Here is a 14,122-nt window from a genome sequence, read left to right on the forward strand (position 1 = left end):
AGACAGTGGCTGCTAAAGCGAAAGCAGTTTTGTCACGTAAATTTACTGCGAGAGTTGCAGGGCGAACCTGTTTTGTTTTACATAACCTCGTGTTCCATTTCCTCGCACATTGGCACTCCAATTTCATCTTCAATTGTACTCCTGCTTGGTCTTGGCGTTTCTTGATCACGAAGAAAGCCAAGTAGATCAAAATACCATAACGTTGGCTGGTATACTTGATCTACTCCTACACCAGATCTTCTAGATTTCTGAACTTTGGATAACTCTTTTCGGTAAACAGTTCGCTGACAGACTAATTTACTTGACTTGCCTTCATGTACTCATCCTTCAGGAAAGCGTAAATAGCTTCAGATGTGTTGGGTATTATTTCACTCAATGCTTGTTTCGATATTGCAGATGAAAATTCCAAATCATTGTAGCTCCTTCCTGTTGCTAGAAATCTTAATGTTACTGCCAGGCGTTCATGAGGAGAAATTTCCCTTCTCATACAAGTATTTTTCTCATAATATGAGGGGTTACATGCTTTAAGAGATAATTATAAGTTTCGACATCCATTCGCAAATAATTTCGCCAGTTCGCAACGAAATTATTTTTTTATTACCGTTTCTCTCTTTGCCGAGGCGCCAACTGCCCGCAATTTTTCAATTAGAGCATTGTATGCTGCTGTCTTTTTGTCTCGGTCACTATATCCTTTACTTTTAATCTTCCACAAACATGGGTGGTTTCTGTATATTTCAATGAATTCACTTACAAACTCTCGAGAACACTGACGAGTATCAGCCATTTTAATGCCCTGTGCACACAAATACAAACACTAGACTGAGCAAACAGCTGTTTCGCGCCAGATTTGCGACGATCTCCTGTCCACACGCTCCAACTTGTCTGCGCAGATGTGGTTTGAACCGACAGATTTGAGAGGTTTCGCTCAAACCTCCAACTCCAACTTCCAGGTTTGCACACACCTCAGGTTGGTGCAAATCTTCTGTTCACACGCAACGATCTGTCTGCGCAGATGTGATGTGCGCAGACATTTGCGCAGACAGATCGTTGCGTGTGGACGGGCCTCAACTTCCAGGTTTGCACACACCTCAGGTTGGTGCAAATCTTCTGTTCACACGCAACGATCTGTCTGCGCAGATGTGATGTGCGCAGACATTTGCGCAGACAGATCGTTGCGTGTGGACGGGCCTTAATACGATGTGATCAACCATTTCCAACTACTCCACTCCATCAAAATAATATCGCAGTTTTAAAACTAATTATGATATTCATTGATAAATGCGACATTACTCCGTAAATCTCCAAAACTCTGAGAGAAGGATATATAGCCTTCGCACCAAAAGTCACAAATAATAAGATCCGTTATGTTGTGATGTAATATCTTTGACTTTGGGTGTTATGTTTTCGTTCGAGTGAAAGAGGTGAATCTGAACGGGTTATTATGAAAACAAATGTTATTGTCGTTTCGTGTTACGGGGTGTAGCTGTTAAATTGTAAACGCGTGGGTGTCCTGAAGGTGGTGCTCATGCGGTCTAGCTAGTCATAAACTGAAAATGGCTGAGGGTGGCACGTCTGCTGAGCCAAATAAAATAAAGATGTCAGCGAAAGAAGAGGACAAAGAAGAGCGCGCAGCAGCAACTGGAAATAAAGAACAAGTATTTGAAGGTAACGAGTTTGTGTTCTACTTTCGACGAAATTGGTAAGTAAGTAGATACTAATTTTTATTTGCTGTCGATTTCAGGCCCGCAGATTCCAGAATGTGCAGTTTGTCTCCAAACGTGTATACACCCCGCCCAGCTTCCTTGTGGACATATCTTCTGCTTTCTTTGTGTAAAGGGTGTTGCCAATCAGAGCAGAAAATGTGCAATGTGCCGTCAGGAAATTCCACCGGATTATTTGGAAAAACCTCAGCTTGTCGAAGTCAGTGGACTAGAAAAGGAGGCTGTTAGCTTCGATGATGGGTACCAGTGGTTTTATGAAGGAAGGAATGGTGAGTAATTGTTTAGGTGTTTGACATCAATTTTCACTGTCACAGAATACTGATAGGTAGTAATTAACATTCCATACAAACACACGATAGAGAAGGATTGTACAGCGTTTTAAATTGCAGTCTCGTCGTTTTAAATGCTTTGGTAACACGGAGATTGTCTTAGATTCATACAACAACAAGGAAATTAAGAAAACGTATAAGAATGAAAGTAAAATATTCACATCAGATACAAGAAAAACATTCCAAGTCTACTGAAACGCTCCAACCCCATCTGTCCATTAGTTGAAGTACGTCGTAAAATTTGCGATGATGTCTGAAATGCTTTTGTATGTATTTATCCGTTTACTAAAAATTAATTGTTGTATGTTTCGTTGAATGTATTTCAGTTATTTCTCGTGTGTGGCGGCTTAGAACGCTTTGTTTAGTAGATCTATATAGACGATGTGGAGATGCTATCCTTCGAGGAGGAATATGTTTCATGTTGTGCTCTTTACTTTAAATCTTTTATAAATTTCCACTTACACACTGTTGTGTGTGAAATAAAGCATAGCCTGAGGTCCATTTTACATTATAAGGTGATGGGTTGGTTGGGAGTTTGTGAAACTGACAAATGTGTCAGAACAGTCTTCTCATATGTTATTCCATAGTTACATATTCTCCCAGTCGTCTGATATTTTCAAGTCGTGACGTGTTTGACCTTCAAAAATACTTAGTCTGACAATACCATCTGTCTGCCTTGTCCATGGTGCCATAAAAACAGTCTTGAATCAGTCATCAGAATCCATTATGCAGAAAATATGTGCCATAGCATGTATTAGAGTTGAGTGTGGCATCACGTGTTGTCTTCACCAATTCATAATTAAAACTGTCGTGTTCCAGCTTAAGCTAGACATCTTAACTATGCTGCAGATGAGCCTTTCACCACAACCTGCATTCCGAAACAAAATAGATATTTTCAGTGTTTTATGTTACTGTTAGCACACAATTGTCATCACACATCATAGCATCGTTACATCATTGTCCAAAACTGATGTCTGGAAACAGCCGACCCAACATTTAAACATAGGTTTGGACTTTAGTAAGGGTTGCAGGTTCTGAGGAATCACTGTCACATTCCATATGGAATTTGCAGCTGAGTTAGCTCTCATTTTCATCATAATGTACAGTGAAACCTCAAATAAAAAACCGTCAACGGGAAGGTAAGCAGCACTGATCCACAAAACTACTGTCCAATCTCGTTGACATCTATCTGTTATAGAATCCTAGAACATGATCTGAGCTCAGACATAATTAGGTATCTCAAATGCAATGAACTCCATGCCAACCAGTATGAATTCCGAAAGGGTTGGTAATAGAAACTCAATTGTAATTTTTCTTGTGTAAAATCCTGAAAGCCATGGATCAACACAGTCATGTGGGTGCAGTTGATCTTGACGTCCAAAAAGCATTTGACCCATTACCAAACCAATAATGTGCAGTTATGTTGTTGTGGTTCCAAAGATTGGTTTGACGTAACTCTCCATGCTGTATTCAAGCTTTGATCGCTCTTTACAATTTTTAACCCCGCACTTCCCTCCATTACCAAGTTTACAATTCCTTCATATTTCAGAGTGTGTCCATCAACCAATCCCTTCTTTCATTCAAGTTCTGCGATAAATTTATTTCTTTTATCTTCAGTCCAGTACTTTCTCATTAGTTATGTGAAAAACCACAATTCTTCTATAGAAACCTATTTCAGAAGCTTCTATTCTCTTCTTGTCTGAACTGCATATTGTTGCCCTTTCACTTCCTTTCAAGGCTACACTTCAGACAAATACATTCAGATAAGACTTAGTAACATTTTACATTCAGTGTTAACAAATTCCTCATTTTAAAAATGCTTTCTGTGCTGTAGCCAGTCAGGGTTTTATATAGTGTCTGCTTTGGGCATCATCAGTATTTTGCCATCCAAATAGCAAAACTATCTAGGATCATGCAGGTATTTGTTAACTAGGACTAATTGAGAACAGTGAGTATAAAATTTTTTTGGAGACATTAGGTGTAATTGTAGGCAGAATTGTTTTCAGCTGCCATTTTTTATTGTGACATCACTTCCCTCTCTTTTTGTTGTTGAATTTTGTTAATTGTTGAGCTTTTTATGTTGCTTTAACTACCAGTTAGTCAGCTCCAGATTTCTGAAGAAAGAAAATTGTACTTTTTCCCTGTTATCTATTGGTAAGGTAAACACATTTATGGTCCACCCAATTATTTTATGAGTCCCAAGTGAGATTATAAAAATGGAATTACTTAATTTCGAGATAAATGAGAACCATTGCACGTTTACGTTTATCACAAAATTTACAAAGTGGGTAATTGGGTACAGATAGTGAGTTGAGACTTAGAATGATATGATTATGATATTCCGTATCAGATTTTGTAAACTGCCAAGGACTTACAGGGTGCCCCACTCGAAAGAGACCCCCACAAACGAACATTTGCTTAAATTAGCCTTAAAGGCTTTGCATAAAAATAAGGAAATGAAATGAACATGTCATACCTTGTTCACGGGGAAATAAAGATGACTCACAAAAGGTGCTGGAAGTGACCACCCTCAACTTCTAAACACAGTTGAACACGACGCTGCAGATTCTCAAACATTGCTGCTGGAACCTCTGGTGTCAATACTTGGATTTCACAGATGATGTTCTCTCGTAAATCTTTCAAGTTGCAAGGTTTGTTCATGTAGATCTTGCCTTTTAGGCCACACCAGAGGAAAACAGTCAGGTGGTGTTAAATCAAGTGACTTGGGGGCCACATTTCTTTCGAAATCATTCTTCTGGGGGGAAAATGGTTCAACCTCAGCCATGGACACTCAAGACATGTGGCACTGTCATGTTGGTACCAGCCAAAGGTAAGTTCCTCATCGTCCAGCTTGTTCACAAATGCCTGGAACATTTTGATGTCAGCTGGACTTGCCACAGTAGACTCGAGAAAACCGATGATGCGACACTGTGATATTGCACAGAACACGCCAGTCTTTGAATCCAGCAGTTACTAGACCAGTGCATGTGGATTTTCATTAAACCATGAAAGTCTATTCTGTGAGTTAACATAGCCAGAGAGGTGGAACTATGCCTCATCACTAAACCATGTGTACCGCAATATTCCTGTCCTCTGAGCAATAAATTGCTGAAACGAACGGCAAAATTTAATGCGTTTGCGTTTGTCATTGACATTCAGTTCCTGAACAACTGTAAACCTGTGTGGCTACGTGCTGGCTTTCTTCGCAGTACTGACATGTACTCTGTGATATTCAATATTCCTGAGATAAAAGTCGGACATACTTTGCAAGAGAAGCAAACAACAGTTGTTTCATGTCAGTCAATATTTCTGCCAATAATGGCGGCTATACCCCACCATGAAGATCCTATTCCAATGCTCTCCATCTTGTTCACTGTCTTTTGTATGCTGCATTTAGACAATATATATTAGTCACTAAACCATTTGAAAAACATTTGCTGACATGTCTTAATGGAACCAGTAATCCAATATTGTTTCACAAGAAACATGCGCTCTTCAACATTGTCACTAAACATGAACACTGAGGTCCTGCCCCAGCAATGTGCAGAAACACTTTTGCGTCAAATGATGTTGCAAAGTCTAGTGGTGCCACGTTAAACGCACAAATTACACAGTGCAGGTGCTACACGTTTGTGGGACCCCTTTCGATTGGAACACCCTGTGCATTAAGAAGCGTCCACATTGCTGTCAAAGGCTGTGCATGATGATCTAAATACTGTAAGTCAAAACATTTAGGGAAGCAGAAGCAGCAAATGATGACCCAAAATCAGCCCTATACCACTAAGTTAAAGGGTGGAAATTATAATTTTCTGAGAATCCAGAAGTAAAGAATAAAAAGAAGAAATTAAATCTGACACTTTCTAGAGGATTTGCATGTTTTTATTCTAATTTTTTCTTAAGGCCAGAGGCTACCACTGAATCTGTTAGGCCTTGAGCATCCTCGAGGTACTCCTCAACATATTGAAGCTACACTGTTTAACAGCTCATTCAGAAATGTGACATCCATGTGAAACAAAGGTATTAAAGTCATTTGTACACAGTATGTTAAACAGTTACAATATTATGAAAAGGATGGGTTGCTACCTAACATATAGTGGAGATGTTGAGTTGCAGACAGCTGCTACTAAAAGACTGCTTAATAAGTAGCTTTTGGGCAATTCTTCTGAATTAGACAACATAAACACATACGTTTATGCAAATGCAAGTCACACACATGTGACCACCGTCTCTGATTGCCGAGGCCAGATTACAAGCTACTGTACATGATGTGAGAAGCATAGGAGTGGGGACAGTAAAGTGCTGCTTGTGGGAGCATAAAGGGACAAGGTGGAGAGAGAGGAGGACAGCTAGGTGCGGTCAGTAGGTTAGGTGTAGGTGGGGGTTGGGGGGAGTGGGAAAGGAGAGAAGTAGAAAGACTGTCTGCGTATTTGTGGAATAGAGGCCTCTTTAGTACTGGAGTGGGAACAAGGAAGGGGACAATGAGTGAAAGACAATGACTAATGAAGATTGAGGTTAGGAGGGTTACGGACATGTAGGGTATATTGCAGGAAGAGCCTTTACAATTCAGAAAGCTAGTGTTGGTGGGAAGGATCCAGATGGCACAGGCTGTGAAGCAGTCATCAAAATGAGGAACATTGTAGTGGATAGTGGGCTCAGTAACTGGGTAGTCCAGCTGCTTCTTGGCCACAGTTTGTCGGTGGCCATTCGTGCAGAGAGACAGCTTGTTGTTTGTCACACACATGTAAAACACAGCACAATGGTTGCAGCTTAGATTCTAGATCACATGACTAGTGTCACTGGAAGCATTGCCTTTGATGGGGTTGGTGATGCTTGTGACTGTACTGGACTAGGTGGTGGTTGTGGTGGTGGTGGTGGTGGTGGTGGGAATGGGAGGGTGTATGGTACAGGTATTGCATTTAGGTCTGTTACTTGAGACATGAGGCAAGAGGTTGGGGGCATAGGTTATATAGAGGTGGATGAGGATATCATGTAGGTTTGGTGGGTGGAGGAGTACTGCTGTGGGAGGGTTGGGAACAATAGTAGGTAGGACATTCCTCATTTCAGGGCTTGATAAGAGATAGTCGAAACCCTGATGGAGAATGATTCAATTGCTGCAGTCCTGGGTGGTACTGAGTCATGAGAGGAGTGCTTTTCATGCCCAATCAGTAGGATATTGGGAGGTAGCGGGTGGCTAGAGCAATAAGGCACAGAAGATCTGCTTCTGTACGAGGTTGGGAATGTAATTGCAAGAGTGACTGTTGTGATGGCCACGGGTGGCTTGCTGTATCGAAGGGAGTGGGTGGCTGCTATCAAAGTGGAGATATTGCTGGTCATCAGTAGGTTTGATATGGACAGAGGTACTGATGTAGCCATCTTCATGCTGGAGGTCAACATTGAGAAAGGTGGCTTGTTTTGTTCAGGAGGACCAGGTGAAGCGAATGAGCGAGAAGGTGTTGAGGTTCTGGAGGGATGTTGATAGATCATAAAGATGTCATCAGTTGGCCTGAACCAGGTGAGGGGTTTAGGATTCTGGATAGTTAGGAAGGATTCCGCTAGATTGCCCAAAATAGGTTGGCATAGGATAGTTCCATGTGTGCCCATCACCATACCCCGGATTTGTTGGTAGGTGGTGCCTTCAAAGGAGAAGTAATTGTGGGTGTGCAGAGGCCAGACTAACTCATGGTTTCTGGAGAGGGGCAGCAACTTTTTCAGCAGTTGGAGCTATAACAATCTGGCCTTGTTACATAGCCTTGCTGTGTTGGTACCGCAGACAGCTGAAAGCAAGGGGAAACTACAGCTGCTATTTTAGCAAGGCCAGTGCAGCTCTTCTGTTCAAATTGTTACAGCTGCAGCTGCGGGAAAGGTTGCTGCCCCTCTTCAGGAACCGTGAGTTAGTCTGGCCTCTGCACAGACACCCCTTCATTGTAGTCGTATGGCTTTCCACATCATTGAGGCACTCGAGCCATCCCACCCCTCCTTGGCAAGGTTGGTGGTTCATGGGGGAGAAACTTACTATGTACCTAAATTGAATACTAACAGCCTCTCTGGAAAGAGGTGTTTATATGTAGCTGCTTACATTTTAATTTTTTCTTATATGAAGGGGGTCGAAAAGTTTCTAGCCTAACAAATAAAGAATGACAGAAATTTCATAATACCAATTTATTTTTCAATATAATACACGTGTACACTAATACACTTGCGACCACACTCAGATGACTTCTGCAAAACATTCAAATAAAAGGTCTTCGATTTCGAGTCCAGGTGTTCACAGCATCAATCACTGCGTCATCATTGTAAAATCATCGTCTTTTGAGGTCTTTTTTTAGGTTTGGGAAAAGAAAAAAGTCTGATGGAGTCAAATTGGAAAATATTGATGAGTCAAATTGGAGAATATTGATGACATAACAATTTGAACCCACAGTCATGCAGAGTTTCTAGTGTTGCAAGGTCTTTGTGCACCGGTGTGTTGTGCTGATGCAAAAGAACTCTGTGTGCCAATTTTCTCTTCTCTCAAATGGCACAGGGGGGGTGCAGTAGTACGATGCATTGATAGTTATGCTCTTTTGCAAGTAATCCACTATAATTACCCCTTTCTGCATCCTAGAACACCAATGCCATCACCTTACCAGCTGCTTTTTGCTCCCAGAATTTTTTTTTATGGGGATGAAGGATGTTTCCATTGTTTTGTTTTGTCTCAGGATGAAAGTGGTGAACCCACGTTCCATCCATTGTCACATACCTTGCAAGAAACCTGTCTTCATCTGCATGAACAACACTGCACAAGCTCCTGTCTCTGATCTGCATTTAAGTCTTTCGGGACCCACTAAGATAAAACTTTCCGCATTCCCGAAATACCCGCAGCAATGTCATAAACACGCCCACGGGAGATTCCAAGTGTGGTTTCAATGTGCTGCAACATTGTTCGATGATCCTGCAAAATTGTGTTAGGAATTGCAGTCACTGTTTCATCAGGCTTTCTGCTCCTTGTCGCATCTTCCACACTCGTTCTTCCACGTTTGAAGTCGGATACCCAGTTTTTCACTATTGTGTAAGACAGAGCACTGTCCTTGAGTGTGTTCCGCATGTCTTCCGCAATTTCCTTGGGCATCACTCCCTTCAAATGAAGATATTCAATCACAGCACAGTTCTTGATTCTTTCTACATTCTCCAATTTGCTTACACTACAGTACACAATGCATCCTAGCGGCAAAACTAACAAAGCTAGAGCCGCGAAATTTGACATGCGTCCCCCACACAGGGTCACCATAAAAGTAGGTGGTGGTGTTTGTATGAGACATTACAATAACTATCTTAGGCTTGAAACTTTTTGACTGCCACTCGTATTGTGAGTAATACGTTTTAGATGCTATGCATACACCATTTACATGATATACGTGTTGTCGGAGAGACCCATCCTAAAAGAAATTTGCATATATTTTATAACATTTCCAAAATGAGCTTATGTCCATGGATCTGTAGAGGCTGTCTCACAAAGTATGTACACACAAATGCTTGTGATTCATTCTGTTGCAGCCCAGATGAAACTTTGAAACCGCATCAGCAAAGTGATTGTATGGCTCATTTGCCTCCAAATGAGAAATTTAAAAAAAAATACTGTTGTAAATTAACACACATAAGTAACAGGACCTCGAAATCTCAGGTGTTTATGAAGTAATAAACAATGAAAAAATGGATTTATGTTGAACAGCTGTATATTACCTTACATGCATTGAAACTTCATAGTAAACACTGCATAAACTATATTGCTGAACTAGACATAATTTTAAGTTAATGATCTTTTTTATTACATGTCTTGATAATTTTAGGCTACTAAAAAATTAAATTTATGGTGCAACTTGTCTTTGTTGTTCTGAGAAATAAAATTTAAAAAAGCAGAGGAATTTCTGTCATGCTGTAGAATTCAACCCAAGATGTGAATAAATGAGCCATAGCAAACAAGGGGTCAACTGAAAAGTGGGATCCAACTCGTCGACTTGGATCAATGACATCATTTTTAATCATAGATATTAGTTTGTTTATTTTCGAACTGTAGGTAATAAATTGGTTGTCTTCTGTGGCAAAGTGTCATAATCGAAATAAAATAAATGAATGTATTATTAAGAGATACAAGTTGTGTATGCTCTTTGTTGCTTGTGGTAACTTTAAATCATTTGTGTACACATTTTGAATTATACCTTTGTCTGATGGTCAGTCATTCCAACTGCTGTTTCCTCTGCAGCTGATTCATATCCTGCACTATGTAGGTCAATTCAAGAGTTGTATACTAGTAGTAACAAAAGCAAAAAATGTGACACATAATACTGGCATCTTGTAACTCAGTTGAACTATGAAGGTTGTATCCTATTCTTCAGTTGACCTATATAGGTCAGCTGAAGTACAGGATAAAAAGTTTATGTTTGTCACTTTTTTCACCTTCCCTAGCACTAGTATACTATCCTTCAGTAGAGCTATATTGGTCAACTGAAGTACAGGATACAAATTTTACATTTTTTGCCTTTTGTCATCTTCACTAGTGCTAGCACCCTATTCTTCGGGAGGACGACGGTTCAATCCCGTCTCCGGCCATCCTGATTTAGGTTTTCCGTGATTTCCCTAAATCGTTTCAGGCAAATGCCGGAATGGTTCCTTTGAAAGGGCACGGCCGATTTCCTTCGCAATCCTTCCCTAACCCGAGCTTGCGCTCCGTCTCTAATGACCTCGTTGTCGACGGGACGTTAAACACTAACCACCACCACCACCCTATTCTTCAGTTTAACCTATAGTGGTCAACTGGAGTATAAGGATGCAAATTTTACATTTAACAGTGTGTGGCAGAGGGTACTTTTGGCATCACTGTCTGATCCCTCCAACCTTGTTCCACTCGTGAATAGTGCGTGAGAAGAATCATTGTCGGTAAGCCTCTGCATTGGCTCTAATTTCTCGAATTTTCTCCTTGTAGTCAATAAGCAAGGTGTATGTGGGGGGAAGTATATTTTGTCCAACTCCTGAAAAGTGCTGTCCCGAAATTTCAGTAGTAAATGTCTCCGTGATGCACGCCGCCTCTCTTCTAACGCATGCCATTGGAGTGTGTTTACCATCTCCCTAAAGCTCTCTCGCCAGCTAAATGAGCTCTTGACGAAATAATGCTGCTCATCATTGGATCTTCTCTATGTCCTCTATCAGTCCTACCTGATAGGGATACGGGATAGATAAACAATACTCAAGAATTGGGCGAACAAGAGCCTTATAAGCCACTTCTTTCGTGGGTGAGTCACATTTCCTTAAGATTTTTCCAATGAATCTGAGTGTGGTATCTGCTTTTCCTCCTATCTGTTTTATGTAGTCATTCGACTTACGGTCGCCCTGGATAGTTGCACCTAGATATTTTATGGCAGACACTGTCTCCAGCTTTTTGTTATCAATAGTGTAGCTGTACAGTAGTGGAATTCTTTTCCTTGTATGTGCAGTGTGTTACATTTATTTATGTTCAGGGTCAACTGCCAGAGCCTGCACCATTCATCAATTCTCTGTGGTTCATTCTGCAAATTCTTACTATCTTCTGGCATTCCTAGTTTGCTATAGACAACTGCATCATCCGCAAATAGCCTTAAAGAGCAACCAACGCTTTTTACTAGATCATTTATATATATTGTAAATGGCAACAGTCTTATCACACTTCTCTGTGGTACTTCAGATATTAACTTTATGGCTGTCAATTTTGTTCCATTAAGAGCGACGTGTTGAGTTCTATTTGCAAGAAATCTTGAATCCAATCACAAGTCTGCTTCGATACTCCATAAGCTCGTATTTTTTTCATTAAATGGCATTGCGGCACGGTGTCAAATGCCTTACTGAAATCAAGGAACATGGCATCAACCTGAGTGCCATTGTCCACTGCGCTGTGTATCTCATGGAGGAATAGAGTGAGCTGAGTTTCGCAGGATCTCTGTTTGCGAAATCCTTGTTGATTTTTGTAGAGGAGGTGTTCATTTTCGAAAAATGTCATAATTGTTGAGCATAAAACATGTTCCGTAATTCTACAACAGAGTGACATCAATAATATAGGTCTATAATCATGTGGATCTGTCTTATGGCCTTTCTTAAAAAAGAGAATGACTTGCGTTTTCTTCCAGTCATTAGGTACCTTTCATTGCTCAAGCACTCTATAATAAATTACTGCTAGAAGGGCAGCAAGTTCTTTCGCATAATATTTATACAATTTTATAGGTATCTCATGTGTTTGTGACGCCTTTCCACTACTAACCGATAGTAGCTGCTTTCCAATTCCGCTATCGGCTATCTCAGTATCTGCCATTTTGATGTTCGTATGGTGATTGAAAGGCGGGACAGTGTTACGATCTTCCACAGTGAAACAACTCTGGAAGACCGAATTCTATATTTCAGCCTTCTCTTTCTTATCTTCTGTTTCGGTGTTGGTGTGGTCACGGAGAGAATGAATAGATGATTTTGACCCACTTACTGATTTTACGTATGACCAAAATCTCCTAGGTTTTGTGGGTTGGGAACATCTTACTTTCAAAATCATTGAAGACTTCTCTCATTTCTCTCCTTACGCTCATTTTTGCTTCATTCAGATTTTGTTCGTTATCTAGGTTTTTACTTGAAACCTTACTCGGAACATACTTGTCTAGGGCATATTGAATGATGCCTTTGAATTTTTTTCCATTTGTTCCCCACATCTTCATACTCATCACCGAATATTTGATGCTGGCTACTGAGATATTCTGAAATTTGTATGCTGTCACCCTTTCTTAACATTCCTTGAAGGACCCTTCGTCATAGGTGCTGTCACAGCCTTATGATCACTGACACATTCCTCTACATTAACTGATTCGATAAGTTCAGGTCTGTTTGTTGCCAGGAGGTCTAAGACATTACCCTCACGAGATGGTTCTCTATCTGCACAGGGTAATTTTTGGACAAGACATCCAGAACAGTGCCACATGAATCCCTTGAATCCCTATCTCTGGCCCCCCTGCGGGTCTGGGTGTTAGAATAGGCCCAAGGTACTCCTGCCTGTCGTAAGAGGCGACTAAAAGTAGTCTCTCACATTTCGACCTCTATGTGATGGTCTCCTGTAGGGTTTGACCTCCAGTTTCCAAAATTTTCCTGAAAAGCGAGCCAATCGGGGAATGCCGCCTTACAAGGTGCATCATGTCCATCATGCACTGAGACCTATTGCATCCTTCGTTGAGGTGCATCTGCACTTCTGCTCATTCTCCAACTGCTGGGCAAGGTCATCCTTCTGGGTGCACATTTTTCCATCAACTGTGCAGTATCATTTTCTGCGCTGATGATGATAATGGACTTGTTTGCTTGGTTGCACCTGATATCCAGCACGCTAGCCAGTCCGCTGTGGTGGGGCCGCCATGTACCCAGTTGGTTGTAGCCCCCTGACCACACAAGGATCACTCTGCTGATGCCTGTGCTGTTAACTCCCCACGTATGGCGAGGAGTAGATGCCCGTCACCCTTGGGCATTGGGACTCCCAGCAATGGCCATCCTGCCAGGTGGCCTTTGCTACAGCTGGGTGGTGCCCATGGGGACGGTCCCTGGTCGGAGTGGGTGGCATCAGGGCGAATGACACACGATGAAGTGTAGTACATCATCTCTTGCTGGTGGTCAAACACCAGCAGTCACCAGTGTTCACAGGCTCAATTCAACACACAGAAGAACGACCCCAAATTGTTCCCCTCCCTGGCCACACCATGGGAGGAACGTCAGGCTAAGGATGGCAACGGCTCTTATTCACTCCGGTATCTTGTATGTTCGAGAACTGATGGGGAATCTTTCTTGACAGTGAAGCCTCAATTTTTTGTTGAGCATTTAGAGGACAAGTTTGCGGAGGTGGAAGGCTTGTCCAAAATGAGATCTAGGACAGTCTTGATCAAAACAGCATCCTCCGCCCAGTCATGGGTGTTACTCACTTGTGACAAGCTGGGGGATGTTTCTGTAACCATCACACCCCATAAGAGCTTAAATATGGTCCAGGGTATCGTATTTCACAGGGGCCTTCTTTTGCAGTTTGACGATGAGCTGCATGCCAATTTA

General features: G+C 41.4%; 1 protein-coding gene across 1 annotated transcript in view; it reads left to right on the forward strand.

Annotated features, from left to right (window-relative positions):
- The first annotated feature begins 1,379 nt into the window (after positions 1–1,379).
- Positions 1,380–14,122, forward strand: part of LOC124787938 (E3 ubiquitin-protein ligase rnf146) — a 48,779-nt gene continuing 36,036 nt past the window's right edge. The window contains exons 1-2 of the mRNA XM_047254932.1: positions 1,380–1,665; positions 1,742–1,990. Coding sequence (XP_047110888.1) covers positions 1,554–1,665; positions 1,742–1,990 — 361 coding nt within the window. The 5' untranslated portion in view covers positions 1,380–1,553. The remainder of the gene's footprint in view (positions 1,666–1,741; positions 1,991–14,122) is intronic.

This window comes from Schistocerca piceifrons, chromosome 3 (assembly GCF_021461385.2).
Source record: "Schistocerca piceifrons isolate TAMUIC-IGC-003096 chromosome 3, iqSchPice1.1, whole genome shotgun sequence".
Lineage (NCBI taxonomy): Eukaryota > Metazoa > Arthropoda > Insecta > Orthoptera > Acrididae > Schistocerca > Schistocerca piceifrons.